Source organism: Schistosoma haematobium, chromosome 4 (assembly GCF_000699445.3).
Source record: "Schistosoma haematobium chromosome 4, whole genome shotgun sequence".
In the NCBI taxonomy this organism is placed as follows: Eukaryota; Metazoa; Platyhelminthes; class Trematoda; order Strigeidida; family Schistosomatidae; genus Schistosoma; species Schistosoma haematobium.
Genome location: NC_067199.1, coordinates 30527009 through 30544272, shown reverse-complemented (window position 1 = coordinate 30544272; position 17264 = coordinate 30527009). Strand labels below are relative to the sequence as shown.

At 31.3% G+C, this 17264-nt stretch overlaps 1 protein-coding gene across 1 annotated transcript in view; it reads right to left on the bottom strand.

The window, feature by feature from the left end:
* Window positions 1-552: 552 nt before the first annotated feature.
* FAT4_5 (Protocadherin Fat 4) overlaps window positions 553-17264 on the bottom strand; it is a gene marked incomplete at its 5' end in the record, with an annotated part of 30815 nt that continues 14103 nt past the window's right edge. Inside the window, 5 exons of the mRNA XM_012936873.2 lie at window positions 553-1652; window positions 3197-3315; window positions 8524-9449; window positions 10453-10652; window positions 14245-15522. Of these exons, the coding sequence (XP_012792327.1) occupies window positions 810-1652; window positions 3197-3315; window positions 8524-9449; window positions 10453-10652; window positions 14245-15522 (3366 nt within the window). The 3' untranslated portion in view covers window positions 553-809. The remainder of the gene's footprint in view (window positions 1653-3196; window positions 3316-8523; window positions 9450-10452; window positions 10653-14244; window positions 15523-17264) is intronic.

Genomic DNA, 17264 nt, shown 5'->3' with positions numbered 1-17264 from the left:
AATCACACAGAATGCACATATGCCAATAAGAAACTGATCCATTGCATTCCTAAACATCAATGAGTAGTTTCTAGTATACAATACCAAGTGAATTTATAGTTTTCTTATTTGTGAATATCTTTGTAAATTTCTAGATTTATTTACTATTAAAATCTAATAGGATAATTATTAACATGACTCAAATGAGTCAAGTATCAATTTGTTATGGATACAATCTTTATTATGTCTATTGTTATTCTAATAAGTTAATCTTTATTTATAATAATTAACTATATGAAATGTATTAATGAGAATAACAGAATTCATTAGTGTTCTATGACGAATATAATTCAATATAAATAATGATTGATAAATAAACAGTAACAAACCGCTCATTATTCAACATACTTAACTATTACTACTTAAATTACTTATTTTTTAAAAATCTATTTCCTTGTTTATGTTACGTATTTTCGCAACTGATAATAATTAACATTTTTGTAACAAACTTTTATTGGTCAATATTATTTTATTTAGATTTTCTGTTTAAATAAATTTTACAAATAATATTATCTACATTCATAGTACTGTTTCATTAGTCTTGTAACAAAAAAGGGAACCATATTTCATCATGGAAACAAAATAATCAAATAAGTACATGTATTTATGTATGTATGTATGTATGTGTGTATGTGTATATGGATGGATGGATATATAAATAAAATACTCAAAAAGTTTTTTTTTTCATTTTAATTAACATAGTTAATCAGATGATAAGGTGCTACTCTTTCATCCAACCACAAATATTACTTTGTATGTAATATAAACAGTTAAACAAATGATTTTTGTACGTTTAAACATTTTAGAGAACGAGCTGATAATAAAGCTGTAGACTGTTGATTATATCCCGTAATTTGTTTGGTAATTTGTGAATTATCCTGTTGTTCATGAAATAAATTATTAGAATTAGTATCATTATTCTTAGAGGAATTGGGCATTATTTCATAGCATTCCGATTTACGTAATATTGAAGGATATTTCATTTGTTCTAATATTTGATAATCTGAAATATCATCAGGTGATAACAATATACCAGGTTTATTAGTTTTATTATCATTTCTATTATTAGACAAAAGCCATATTCTTTGTTCATTTTTATCATTTAATTGGTTATTATATTCACCTGAGATTATGTTAATGTTTTGTTTATTATTTAACTCTTGATATTTAGATTTGATTGTTTGACATTTCATGGCATACAAATGATCAGTATTCAACGCTATCTGTTCTTCATAAGATGGAGTAGTTTGATTCTGAAGGGATAAATTATTCATAGGTCCTGTAACTATTCTCAATTCGTCACATGATTTTGACAGTGTGGAATTGTGTTTTGTAGTTAATCCTGTCTGAGATCCATCACATACTGAAACGTCTTTGGAAATTTGTCTTGTTGTAGGTTTAAATGTTGTTGGAATCTTGAAAGGTTGTGTATTATACTTTACAGAACCATATAAAGAACTTATACTAACTGGTGAAAATCTTTGAGCCGAATTATTTAATGGATGAGTTGTAGAAGGATAAGCTGGATGACATAAGTGATTCGCAGAATCACCTCCAAATGACTTATTAGAACCAGGATTTAGATATTTACCAGTTTGACGTCCTAAATGATGCTTCAATTTTATAAGAATAAATGCGAATTAATTGTAAAAATATATTGTATAATCCAAACAATTAATAACTTTTATAATTGTGAAAAGATTCAAAAATAATCAACGGAATTTTCGAGATACATTGCTCGTCTTCTGTTGATATCTATACATCAAGCTGATTTGGAGATTTCATTCTTACATTTAAAGATATAAATAATGATATATCATGACCCCTAGTCTACCAGGGTATATAAATTCACATGTATCTGCCAAAGCAGTTACATTGGTAGTACAGAATGGAGAGCCTATGTCCGATTCAAAGAACATCAAATAAATTGAAAGCATTCAACAGTGCCATCGCAAGACATCTCCTTGACACAGGACACGAAGTCGATACACTGAAGTCCTTCAAGTTGATTAATAAACAATCAAGCTCCAACCTTTCGAAATTTGCTGAAGCATTAGCAATCAAACGTTTAAAACCAGACCTATGTATACAAAAAGACAGTAATAAATCTTTCTTTACTCTGGTAACAATCCCCCTTGTTATTCATTTACATCTATTTGTTAATTTATTGCGTCATTATTCCAACTATTTCAATGTTCCGGAACTTTCCCTCTCAAACTTTATTTATTCGAGACAAAATTCTATGACCTCATTAACTCTATCGGAATCTTCGCTACACCATGATACATTTATTCCTCCTTAATCACTCTCTTATGTATAAATATGTCAATATCTGTAATAATGTTGAATTTTAAATATTTTAGATTGTAAGCAGCTGATGTGAACCTAACGAAATAAAATGAATTCGTATTATTCTGCACCAATCTTTGTTCTTGCTCTCTTTATTGTAAAAGAATTTGAAATAAAGCTTATATGGTGAAACAGAACGTAGTGCATCACAAATGGATGTAGATATATATATCGTTAGTTATTTTAAATTAATTATTTTGATGTTCCATGGAAATTCAAATCACTTGTAAAACTCTTAACAAAAAGTCAATTCAAGTATTGAACACATGGTAATCTTAAATAAGTAATCATTCATCCTACAAGCTGATTTCAGCTAATTAAATTTTGACGTTATATCACTGAAATCTTTGCAACAATGAAATGAAATGGTAAGTTTAAAATATTCTAGTTTAATAAAATAAAGTCTCATTACAACAAAATTCAATAGGTTTTAATTTTTATTTTACCAAATACATACATTTTCATGTCCAAAAATTATGTAGATTCTGATTTGATTTAGTATATATCATAACAAACTTACGCTAACAAATAGAGCATATCATCATAACAGATTGAATAGAATGTGAGTCTTAGTAAACAGAAATTATATTTAACTCTTTTTTTGTTTGTTTGTTTGTTGAGTATGTAAATGTCAAATTTACAAGATAACCAACCGCAATATTTAAAGCTTGAATTCATTCACTTAAAACGAATTGTCAAATTTATTTTGCCTACAGAGATACAAGTAGATTGATAAAATTCAAAATAGTAACTGGATAATCATATTATTGACATATATTTTTGTGTAGCGTTTTAAGAAAGAGCTTACCTCTATAATTTTTCCTGATTCCATGTCTAATGTGTATTCAGTACTAGGATAAGATGTCATATTCCATACAGATATTCCAGAACGATCTGTTTCTCTATCATTGTTCTTTTGTAAAGGTACTGAAAATTAATTTTTTTTAAAATCATATGAGTATTATTTTTATTGTTGATACAAGTACATTTTATGCACTATAAAGAATTTAAGAATTTTAAAGAAAATAATCGAGTAATCATTAAAAAACCAAACGAACTCAATTATTAATAGAAGGGGTTTTATGGATCCGTTGGACGGACACTATCAGCAACAACCTACTGTAGGAGAGAACAAATCAAGTCCCAGCAGCGGAAGAAATCAAGAAGAAGCGCTGGAAGTGGATAGGACACACATTGAGGAAAGCACCCAACTGAGTCACAAGACAAACCCTCACATGGAATCTTGAAGGCCAAAAGTGACGGGGAAGACCAAAGAACACATTACGTGGGGAAATGGAGATAGACATGAGAAAAATGAACAAGAATTGGATGGAATTAGAAAAGAAGGTCTAGGACAGAGTGGGTTGGAGAATGCTGGTCGGCAGCCTATGCTCCATTAGGAGTAACAAGCGAAAGTAAGTAAGGGGTTTTATGGAGATTGTAGTAATTTCAATAGTTGAGATCATGAGTCAATTGAAGCTGAACTCAATTAAGCTTAGTTTCATTTCTGTGTCAGTACAAGTCACAACAATTATCCAATGATTGTACATAACATTAACATAAATATTTAACTAGAATTAGAATCAATATAGGAAGCCAAAACAAAGCTTATTAAAAACTAAGTGATGACCAATTTTATTAGTCATATAGAGTCATTATAAACATAAAACTGTTGTTATCATTAATAACGAAACTTTTCTAACTGTTTGATTCCCAATCCCAATACAGTATCTGTTTTGATTTCTTTCTTATTCCAATATTCAAACAAGTTGATTGATTTCAGTCTACCTAAATAGATTATTGAGTATTGATTTCAACTATAATCTTAGACTATGCAAATTAAACATCACCAATTTAGTCCATTACATAATTTCAGTACTATATAATTATTTTTCAACATTACCACTTACATCTTCTTTGTTTGATATCTGATTCAATAATGACATACAACGTAATAGTTATTTATTAATAATCTAATAATGTTAACATTTGATTAGATAAAAAGTATTCTGTCTACATTTATACATATAAAACACATTGAATAGAATAGAGCGAAAAGTTTTGTTTGTTGTTTTTTTTTAAAAAAAGAAAATTACAAAGCAACATTGAAAAAAATTTTTTTTCTACTTTACTCAAGATTTAAATCAGAACATAAAATTAACATGGTAACAAAAATTAAATATTGACTGATAAAAATAAAAATTTCTGTTCTAACCGACCAGATATTAATTAGATTAATTTCTACTGTCATTCATTATTTCATAGGATTACTTATAGAAATATAAAATGATTACATTTCCGTAACAATCATTATAGGAAATATAGAATAATGAATGATAATGTATGATATGAATGCGAATAAGTATGCAGACATAATAAATAAACATTTACCAATTGTTATACTTATAAATGATTTGAAAAAGCACATGTATCCATTATCAAATAGATTATAATATGAATGAAATAATTTCAAGACATGAATGTTTCAATGAAACATATTGTTGTTCTTTTTCTTTCTTTTAATTAAAATGAATGAACATAACTATGAATGAATACAATATTGAAATTAAGTTAAGTCTTTATATGAATTTAAATATATAGACAAACTGAGGCGAAATAGTTCAATGGTTTGTCTTTTAGCTAATTATAACTGTATTTCTATGGAAATATTGCAGTGATGATCATTTACTTACTTTCGCTTGTTACTCCTAATGGAGCATAGGCTGCCGACCAGCATTCTCCAACCCACTCTGTCCTAGACCTTCTTTTCTAATTCCATCCAATTCTTGTTCATTTTTCTCATGTCTATCTCCATATCTCGACGTATTGTGTTCTTTGCTCTTCTCCTTTACCTCTGGCCTTCAAGATTCCATGTGAGGGCTTGCCTTGTGACTCAGTTGGGTGCTTTCCTCAATGTGTGTCCCATCCACTTCCAGCGCTTCTTCTTGATTTCTTCCGCTGCTGGGACTTGACTTGTTCTCTCCCACAGTTGGTCGTTGCTGATAGTGTCCGGCCAACAGACCCGAAGTATTTTGCGTAGACAACTGTTAATAAACACCTGTATCTTCTGGAAGATTGCTTTCGTAGTTCTTCAGGTTTCCGCCCCATACAGTAGAACTGTCTTGACATTTGTATTGAAAATCCTGACCTTGGTGTTGGTTGACAGTTGTTTTGAGTTCCAGATGTTCTTCAATTGTAAATATGCTGCTGTTGGTTTACCGATCCGCGCTTTCACATCTGCATCAGATTCACCCTGTTCATCAATGATGCTGCCCAAATATGTGAAGGCTTTTACATCTTCTAAATCTTCTCTGTCAAGTGTGATTGGATTGTTGCATGCTGTGTTGTATCTCAGAATCTCGCTTTACCCTTTGTTTATGTTGAGACCTACCACTGCTGAGGCTGCTGCTACACTGATCGTCTTCTCCTGCATTTGTTGTTACGTGTGAGACAAAAGAGTCAGATCATCTGCGAAGTCTAGATCGTCCAACGGCATCCTAGTTGTCCATTGTATCCCGTGCTTCCCTTCAGATATTGACGTTTTCATGATCCAGTCGATCACCAGGAGAAAGAGGATGGGTGAGAGTAAGCAACCTTGCCTGACAACGGTCTTTACCTCGAACGAGTCTGTCAATTGTCCTCTATGCATGATTTTGCAGTTTAACCCACCACAGGAATTCTGTATGATATTGAATATCTTCTGAGGCACGCTGTAGTTTCGAAGAACCTTCCATAGTGTTGTCCTGTCCACGCTATCAAATGCTTTTTCGGAGTCAATGAAGTTGATGTAGAGTGATGAATTCCATTCATTTGATTGTTCCACAATTATGCAATTCATCTTCTTAGTTTTCGGAATACATAGAATTACTGGTTCGTCACCTCTAGGTTTGTCAGTTTCGTATTTAAATAACCTCACATATGCTAACTCATATACAAATCTATTAATTCAGTACTTATAATCACTGTAATATTTTGGTAGGAATAAGGTAACAGTTAACAGGAGAGAAACTACAGAATATAATAAATTAATATTATGTGTCCTCATATGTTTTCTTTGGTCTTGAAAGTGTTTCAAAATTCAATTTCTATCAGATATATTCGCATTGAAATAATTTCAAAGAAACCATTTTTACAAGGAACACTTATCGATTTATTTTAATTCTATTGTGTTATGTATTATTAAACACAAAATTACAAAACGTAGTGAAGTGTTTAGCCGAATATAAAAAGTAATACTACCTACTACTATTGTATGCTCTGAACCAGATGGTTTTCGCAACTTTCATAGTATTTCTAAACAACATCATCCGAAGATACTTTCTGGAGCGAACATGAAGACTTTAGATGAGAATCATCCAGCTAAATAAAACTCAATGTTATTGAGTTGATTCTTTTGAGTTATAAACTTCACTGGTCAAGAAGTTTGTACCCTTTGTAATTCGTTCTGAAATATTTTCCTCTCATTTGTGATCAATTACAAAATGTTAACTTCCGTACTTAATCATACCTAGTTCATAAATATTAATAATGTTTCAATCGGTAAGCCTAGATAAAACTTGACAAAGACTAGTCATCATTGAAATGAAATAAAAACAGAGATTGACTTTTATTTAAGTCAGATTTTATTTTTTTAGGCAACGAAGTATGAGGTTGTCATTAGGGTGGTTATAGTATCATTTACTCTATTGATAAATTTGTAGTCTATGACTATAAATATTACAAATGTTATCACAATATATGCTCAATATGTCTAGGTGAACGCATTTTTTTGTCCGAATTTATAAAGATATAACATGCTGATGAACAAATTATCTCTGACTGTAACTACGTTCAAACGTAGGCCTGAACTAGTGACACCATGATGGCTAGAGTTTACTGTTACTGAAAAGGTTATCATTGTACAAAATATTAGCTTTTATAGCCATTGACTAGCAATAATAAGCGATTTTACAATTTCTAAAAATAATAATACTACCGGGGGACTGGTAAGTTAAATTTAATAGAGGCAATTGAGGAAAACTGTTCATTAGTGAGGGGGCAGATTTCAGTTATAAATTAAAACCATAATTGTTTTTATATTGTGTAAACTTATCTGTCTAGTCTGTGTAATTAATCGTTTTCAAAATTTATTAATTTACGGCTCATTATTTCCGTACTTTAGAAATGACAGATGAAGTTATAAGGTGTGTATTAATTACACTTAATATTCATGAATTTAAATTAACGACTGTAATAGGGTTCAGTTCACTCATCTACGTTCTTTAGCAAAGTTATATACATAGCTACTGCTTATCTATTAGACCGTTTTAAATTAAGGAGAATAGTTTCTGTTTCTTTTTTTATGTCACGTCGAAGTGAGTAAAAACGAGGTTAACAGAATAAAATGGCTTGAAATATATATGTACATTCATTCTTAATATAGGCTTGTTCTTAAACGCAATAGATATGAAAAAATAATTAGCCATTATAAACAGAAAAAATCAAATGAACATTTCAAAATTGTAATTAAACCGAAACGTTAAAAATATAAAACTGTTTTCGCTATATCTCAGTGAAAATCTGAAAGCACTGGACGACCGTTTCGTCATAGTATGGGACTCCTCAGCAGTGCACATACACAACCCCTCATGCGAGACTAGAACCGCGAACCTTCGGACGACTAAGCCGGCGTCCCACGGTGTTTATGTCTAACTTCAATCGATATATGATCTAGCTTAGATCGACTCGTGAAATCAACTGCGAATATACTACAACCTCTACAAATCTACATAATGATAATATCCGAATGAGTAGAAAATTTCTATAAATAAAAATATATCCATTGCTAACTTTTTACTCAGTGCCCAGTTCATTTGAAACTATCAAGTCCAACCTTGACATTGATACCTACAGTATGCAAAACATTCTAAAACTTATTTCCATTAACAATAAAATGATGTTAAACAACAGCAGATAATGGATAAGTAAATGTTTTGTTTTTTAAGCACTTCTCAGAAAGAATTCTCAATCAGATTTCTAGACTGAATTTAATCTGTTTAAAATTTTAAGTTGACAACAAAGAATCAAATAGAAATATTTCATCATTTACATTAAGTGGAATTAATACTTGTCGTATATTTCAAGTAGACCACTTACTCGGGATTTCATTATGCGTCCTGGGTACTATTCGTTTCATAGCAATCACAACACCAATTAACAAGAGGCAAAGCAGTCCAGCCACAGATATCAGTGCTGCCACAATAGCTATTGTACTTAAACCGTACCGCTGTTGAGACTCATCTAGTATATTAGTTGACTGATATGATTGATAAGCATTATTAGTGCTGGAAACAATTTTAGGATACCGCTTTTCGAAGTCTAAGTCCTTCTTATCTTTTCCATTTAAACGTACTGGTTGAATCCATTTAGTTGAATGCGTATCTCTAGAAACGGGTGGTGAATCAAAATCTATGTTCTTCAGCGAATTTCTTTGGGATTCAATCGTAGAAACTTGTTCGTTGACAATGTGAATGCGAACAGCATAACGTCTTTTTAACGACTTTGTTGGATCAGTAGGACGGTCACGTGCGACGACATGTACAGTATACTGACCTAAAGGAGGATCTTCTTTACTTATCTTACATATTATTGTATGATCCAATCTAAATTCAAAGTACGGGTTGGTTTCAAGTGTTACATCTATCTGTGCGTTCTCTTTCTCATCAGCGTCGGCAAAATAATATGGAAATTCAATGCATGAATTGAACGGATCTTTAACATTTATGTTATATTTTAAATCAACCACTGAAAGCTGTTGAAGTAGTTTTGTTTGAATATGTAATCCTCCTTCTGCTCCTCCATTATACTTTAGTATTTCCCCATGGTGTAACATAATAGGTGCATTGTCATTCTGATCAATTATATTGATTGTAACACTAGCTTCATCATAGAATATGGTTCTATTTAAATGAATGGAAGAAAATTTGGATTTTGGTTTTTCATTACGAGCAATAATTATAAGTGGTATTTGTTGTATTTCTTCACGATCGAGGATTTTCCTTGAATAAATAATCCCAGTATTTCTAAATTAGAAAATGGAAAGATTTTTTTTGCAGCTAAGTAGTTATTGAACAATCATTGTGAAACGATCACAAGAAACTGTTCAACCATGTTTGATATTCATGGATGAAAAAAATAATAATGAAACAAAACCATTATCCAGTACTCCATAGTTTTCAAGGATACTTCAACACATTTAACTGCTTGATGAAAACGAAGTATAAATTGAGTGACCTTGACGAATTTAACTTTGTATCGTTGAATAAGTTCGATGTGGTTAACTGTCGACCTAAATGAACAAGTTACAACCATTAGTTGAACGGAATTCCTAATTTTCGTCATGTTTCCTCAAAACTTTAGTTTTCATGACCCATAAGTACTTAAAACGTCAGTGCTATTTCATAGGAAATATAACATGATAATTTTTTCTCTATGAGTTGTACAAGAACAAGATTCTTTAAGAAGTTCATTTTTTTGCGAATTGTTATTTCAATTGCATTTCAATTGAATTTAAATCTCTGTAGAACGGCCTAGAATGAAGAATTTGGTTTCGAGTCATTTTTATCCAGTATCTAAAGTAAAATATTAAAAATATGAAACTCAATCCACGCATAAATCTTGATCTCAAAGCGTATGTGATGCATTTATAAGAAAATGGATCTCATTGGATTTTATAGCTAATTCTATAGACTTTTGGGAAAAAGCCTAATAAAAATTAGCTATTCTAGTTTGATTAGTACTTACATATACAAAGGTCGAATGAACATTCACTTGCTATTTATAGGCTAAAATTTGGTAAAAATGTTGTTGATGAGGTATGAAGCCTTTTTGAGTTCAGATTAACGATATGATTTTGTATACGTAAAACAATTAAATATTGACTAACTGTTTTTATATTGACTAGTGAATACTTGTCGTCTATTGTTACTTTGACTTTGTATATTATTAGATTAGTCAGTTTTATTATTAAAATTATGAACAAACTACCATCACAACAAATGATACATATATAACTAAATAACCTACTGTTCCACATAAATGAAATTTGATGCATTTATGTTGACTACATCGCGAAGTTCATAAGTAATATATCGATTTTCTTTATCGCGATCTGCATCAGTCGATTTAATTTGACCGATCAATGAATGACGTGGTAAACCTTCTGAGATATCGAAAATATAATGATGTTGTTCTAAAACTGGTGGATTGTCATTTTCGTCATCAACCTGTAGGATAAAATAAAATTCACGAAAACCGTAGTTTGTAAATTCTGAAAATAATAATTATATTTTAAATTAAATAGTTGGTTTCATATTACAAATGAAAGAAAACGTTATTTGATAAATAGGTTGAAATCACTTTCTTGTGTATTATCGTTTGTTCACCCTTAGAATCTGCTCACATTTTAGTCGGTTAGATGTGGCACTGCTGTACAAATCTTAAATTATATTTTTTCATAATAATAAAGGTTTATCACTGATCTATTACAAGCTCGTCAAAAAGTTATCATAACTACTCACCAACATAAAAATGGCTTTCATAATTTCTGTACAGATTGAAAAACGAAATTTTGAAGCAGACGACAACGGTGACATCATGTAATTCAGTTAAAAAAAGTGTATCACTAACATAAACTAGAAGCAAAACGGGATAAAAGATTGATTATATATAGAGCTGAAGGTCTCATATGAGGCTGGAGGTTCGCCATTGTTATTGTGGACGGTTCGGCATTGCTTTGGCAAGTTTTGCTGACTGTTCATGCAAAAAATTGGTTTGCTGGTTAACCGATTTCATTCATACTGGTGGTTGCTTTTCAGTGTTCCCGAGGGCCATTGTCATTGGGACATTGTAAGGCATGCCGCCATTGCTAACATTAACGAGTTTGACTGTCGTGTAAGCGGAATAGGTCAACTTTGGCCTGTTCATTCTGTGCATAATTGATTCACGCGATCATTGATCGGAATAACTATACATGTGATGTGAATGTGTATATGAATGATGCAAATGGTCCACCAGGGTGCTTGGTACCTGTATGGTTTCATCACAGGATTGAGCTGTACTATTCAGATTGTAGCGTTAAAGCCTTTACGGTGTCTGGTTCTCCTGCTAAACGGGGTTGAGCTGTACTGCTTGGGTTTTTACGTGAAAGTCCGGATGGTGTCTGGTTCACCTGTAAACCAATGTAAACTTACCCTGGCTCACAAGGGTATATTATATAACTATAATAACTAACTTAGGTTCAGAAAGATAAAATTACTAAAATCAATGATGTTGGTACGAAATGTTGGACGGTGGTTAATTAGAGGTTCTTTCTTTTTCATTCATATATATGTCGCTTTGAAAATACATTCTGGTCATTACTAAGATTACTTAAAAATAAGAAAATGTTTCTAACTTTATTCTGGACATTATTATTAATAGTCAGATCACTAAAAAGGATTAGAAACGGAAAATTTCTACTATTTTATCAACGTTCTATAGAACTCTTCTTTTTTATATACTGTTATGGAATCTTTTCAATTTCACTGATTTGTCTCAAAGACACCAGAAACCTTTTCATCTATTGTTTTTTTGTTTCTAGTTCAATAAACACCATATAGGACTTTTTTTAAAAATTATTTTCTTCAAAAGAATATTTTTATTTCATCACGTACCCAAAATTAGTCATGCAAAACCTATTTTCGAGTTAACACAAATATTCTAAGGAAAATAGTGATGAGCTCATTAAATCTTTTTAACACCACATGAGTGTCCATGCATGCTTAGGTATTTGTGCAAAAATCCAGTTTTTGAGAAAAATTTGAAATTTTGTTATTTCTTTTGATGTATTCAAAATATTTATTCATTATTAAACATCAAAACTTTTATTTCGTATCATTTTAACCAGTAATTATCATTAAAAATGATTGCTACAAGTGATAACATACTATCCATGCTTCTACCTATATCCTAAATTTAAATATATAGTTGAATTCGTGAGCTAACTAAAACCAGATCACCATGGAAAACCTGAAGGCACTGGACGTTCGTTTCGTCTGAGTGTAGGACTCCTAAGCAGTGCTCACCCACGATCCTTCGTGAGAGATTCGAACCCAGAACATTCGGTTTCGCGGGAGAACGGTTAACCTCTAGACCACAACTACAATCTCCACAAACCTTCATTCTGATAATAATAATAATAATAATCATGTACTCACTAGTGACTGACTTTAAAATGGATTTCCTGGAGTTCTAGAGAGAGGCCGTGATCAGTGAAGTTCAACTGTGTCTTTTGTAAGGCAGTGACTCACTGAGGACAATGGTGGACGGTGGCACAATTCCACGGATTGGTTGAAGTTAGACATCAACACCGGTGGATGCCGGCTCAGTGGTCGAGGTATTAAGCGTTCTCCCGCGAGACCGAATGCCCTGAGTTCGAGTCTGCCACAAAACGAAACAACCATCCAGTGCTTCCAGGTTTTCCATGATGGTCTAGCTCCAATCGGCACATGAATTCAACTATTAAATTACCACAATCACCACAAACCCCCATTCTGATATATATGTGTATTATATACGACTTTTGATTCAATGTTCGGATGCATTAAACTTTGTCAGATTTCAGTTTTTCTCAAGATTATTCTTATTATTGTGTTTTCACTATTTATAAAAAATCAATTCGATTGTAATGCGTTCTTATAATCACAGTAATCTATTATTCACTGCTAATGTTCCAACTTTTGAATTTATTGTGGCTTTCAGTTTATTTCCACTTTAAAACAAATACTCAAACTTTATGGTTTATATATTTGCGTCTTAACATAATCTTTAGATTCTTACCGTATACCAAACGTTGTAAAGGAAACCCGAAACCAAGATTTCGTTATGTTTGTCAGCGCTTAGCCATTATCAAGGGAAATATATCTTCGGATGGCATTGGAAACCTCGTCACCCTGACTCCCAGTCTGTAACGTTACCATTGAGCTATCCTGATAGTCCCGATCTCCTGAATATTTACGTCGATTAATTACTAGATGGTAACCACTGTCCTGTTTGCTTGGTCTTTTGTGGTGAATGGATTCTGTAAATGAAGCTGTAATGTCACCTATATTCTAAGTAACTCAGCGTCAGGTTTTCTGTGGAAGGCCTTTGACCACCTAATTTTGAAAAAGTTGCTCATGATTTTTGATCAGTTAGCCTAAGAGTTACATTACAACGTGATCAAAAGAATTCAGCTACCACTGAGCACTAAGCAGATATGATATTTGATCACTATTCAATGGTTAGTCAGTGTTTTAGCAAAAAGATGCTACTTCACAAACAACTTAAATCTGAGTTACACAATCATAACTATACATAGTGAAAAGCGAGTTCGGTTTGTTTGTATATTTGGATACACATAAACATGGTAATGAGATCAACAGGAAGAAATATTGCTGAAATTCAAATAACTCTCTCTCAATTAAGTTGATGGATTACCGATATAAATAATTCGGAACTTCTTGGTAGCGTACATCCTAGGATTAGAATAAGAAATCTCCGATAAGTCTGCAAGCCAGATGAAAACACGTCTCTGGTGAACAAACTTTGGGATCATCTTCAATTATGTACGTTATGTAATATAGATAGATATCTGGTAGAATAAATTTTAGTTACACGTATCGTATTACGATAATAGCATCAGCAATTATCCAACTCTTTAGCAAACTAGAATGTCATATAAACCACAACAAAAACAGTAGTTTCAGATGTTTGGACTACATATATAAGTTAATTAAAATACATTTATACTATCGTACGTCAGTAAAAAAACGTTAAATGATTTGTCACTGAACTTACTATGACGGTTACAAGCGCCGTGGTGGAATGTCTTTTCTCAGGTGGTACCGCTTGATCAATTGCAATCACAGCAAAATAATACACGTTTTGTTGTTCACAGTCCAGTTCCATGCGTGTTCTTAACTGACCACTAATTGGATCTATGTAAAAATTTTCCACATCTTTTTGTGTATCATAAGATAATGAGCGTTTCGTCTGATGTTCCACAATGTCTCCAGTAGAATTCTGCAATAAATCGCGGTCATTTGAAATAGTAATGCTTTGTGTTTGATTTTTAATGAATAATAATAAACTTTGTTCATGTTCCTTTGTATGATTTTGTACAAATTTGATATGGTCAGGGAGGTACAACGACTTCAGTGAGTAAGCTATTTGTGCATTAGAACCTATGTCCAAGTCAGTAGCATGTATCACATTTCGATATGAGTTGGCCATTGTTTCAGTGTTCGAATTTATCAGTGAGACAACTGTGTTTGCAGTGTTTTCTTTCACGTGACCTATATAATGTTCTTGAGTAAATTTTGGTGCATTGTCATTACGATCTTTCACAATGATATGTAACTGATTACGTCCAACTAAACTAGATTCTGTCATACCATCCTGACATTTAACTATAAGTGTATGCTGTGGTACAACTTCTCTGTCTAATAACATAACTGTTGTCAAGTCAAAAATTTTTCTTTTTTGTACAAGTCTGTTAGTGCTAACTTCTTTTAACTCAAATTGTTTACTTTCATTCCCTTCTAATGAGCATTGAATACTATTTAAATCATTATCTAAATCTGTTACATGTACATGACATAAGATTTGATTTTCTTTTGAATAATTGCTAAATTCATTTTCATAGATACTTATCTGGGCATAATTCGAATCTAATGGTTGTCCTTGATGATAAAATTTTATTATTGGCGCATTATCATTCATATTTAAAACAGTAATTTTAATTTGAGCGGATGCTGACAAAGGTGGATGACCTTGATCTACACATACTACTTCAAAAATGAAATGAGACTGTATTTCGTAATCTAACGGTTGGCTAATTCTTAGACTAACACCTTCCACAGATGGTAATAACTGTATATGATTACGTAAATATTCTGGACTAACTTGATTCATTCCATTCACTGTACGTAAATAATAATTAAGTCGTGCATTCGAATCAATATCAGAATCATTTACATGAATATTAAGTAATGGTATACCAGCTTTGTTTTCATTCACTTCAATATGAAATTCAGATTTTTCAAACACTGGTAGATTATCATTTTCATCCAATATCTGTAAGAGATAAAAAGAAAGCCAGTAAACAATTACATTTCAGTTATTTTCTCGGTTTTTTTAAAATTTCAAACTATCAACATTTAAAATTATTTTCAGTTTATTAGTTTGATTTTCTGATAATATTGGTGATAAAAGCAAACTTTTACTTTTAAAAAATGGCCATCTTGTATTTCAAGGTGATAGAAATGTAGAAAGTCCTACTGTGGACATTAAATATCTAAGAATTTATGAATGTCAATAATGTTAACTTTAAAGTAAACTATTGAAAGAAAAGTTTTAAAGTAAAAATGAAATACTGCCAAAAAGATAAGTCGGTGAGAGTAAGCACTGATCCTCTTAATAATGATTGTTTCATTATCAGTTTGAATTAAAAAGTCGTTTCTAATTTAAACTATTAAATCTTATTATTGAAATAATCACTATCCTTAATTAAAAGCAAGGACAATGGTTTTAGGGTGATCTTATTTATTGATCAATGATTTACATATGTGTTGAGAACATCTAATAGCAACCTATCCAGACACTTACTTTACTATTTTTAAACGAATAGTATAATATTTTTGTACATGTAATGAATATTCGTTGTCATCTTGGCTCGTTATAGAAATATCCAATCAGAATATCTTATCTTAATTTTCGATTTTTCTCTCAAGCTTGTCTAATCAAAATGATCGTTCGTGCTTCCGATCTTTGATAATGTTTACCACTAAAATTTTAGGCACAATAATATCAAGTGCAATATGATCCAGATAAGAATGTGAGATATGTTTGCTTTTTTACACTTATATAGTCAATCATTGGAAGATATTTAAATTTCAACTAATTCTTTATTCAATTATTGAAAATATAATCTAACTCATTGAATCCTTGTTTAGTTTTCTCAATGATATCTTTTATCACCTATGATTCATATTGTAGAATATAATCTCGGTAATTTGAGAATATGAGTAATAATACCATTACCATGATTACTACTACCGATAATACTACTAATAATTATCATAGTTATAATGACATCATCATATGACAATAAAGTTAATTAAAGAGAAACATGCTCTATTTTAAAGGAGGATTTAATTAAAACAGAAATATAACTATGAATCACAGAAGTAACGGAGTAAAGTTAGAAAAGAAAAAAAAACAATAACGACAATCAGATTTCTATGATCTAGTGAACGTGTTTAAAGCATACACACATAAAAATATAAACATGCTCGTATATACTGCTCTTACGCTTTCATATATCGCTTTTATAATAAGAGATTTTTCAGACTGTACATAATGTTTTTTTATTTTCTAGGATTGCGTGTACAAAATATACTTTCGTCTATTTCTGTGTATCCAGATAGTTGTTTATCAATTTTTATTATACTCATTATCCATTGTTTTTGCTTTTCTATAGCTGAAACGGAAACAGAAAATGTCTGTGAGCGGTAAAATTCTCATTACTTCCTTTCTTCTGTCTATCCATCTTTACGTCAAACATCATGGTCTATACACTACTATCTGCATAAACGTTGTAGTATTAACACATAAATATATGTGTACACTGATTACAGTTTAAATATAGAATGTATTAATGAAGGAACTTCGCAATAAAGGGCGATTCAAGGAAGATAACCATTTACTATAAAGTGGTCGGAATATGAGTCATCCAAATAGTCTGTAGAATAGAACTGTATCGTCTAATGCTGTCCATCAAGAACTGCCTAATTTTACAATAAATCGCTTTCTTAATT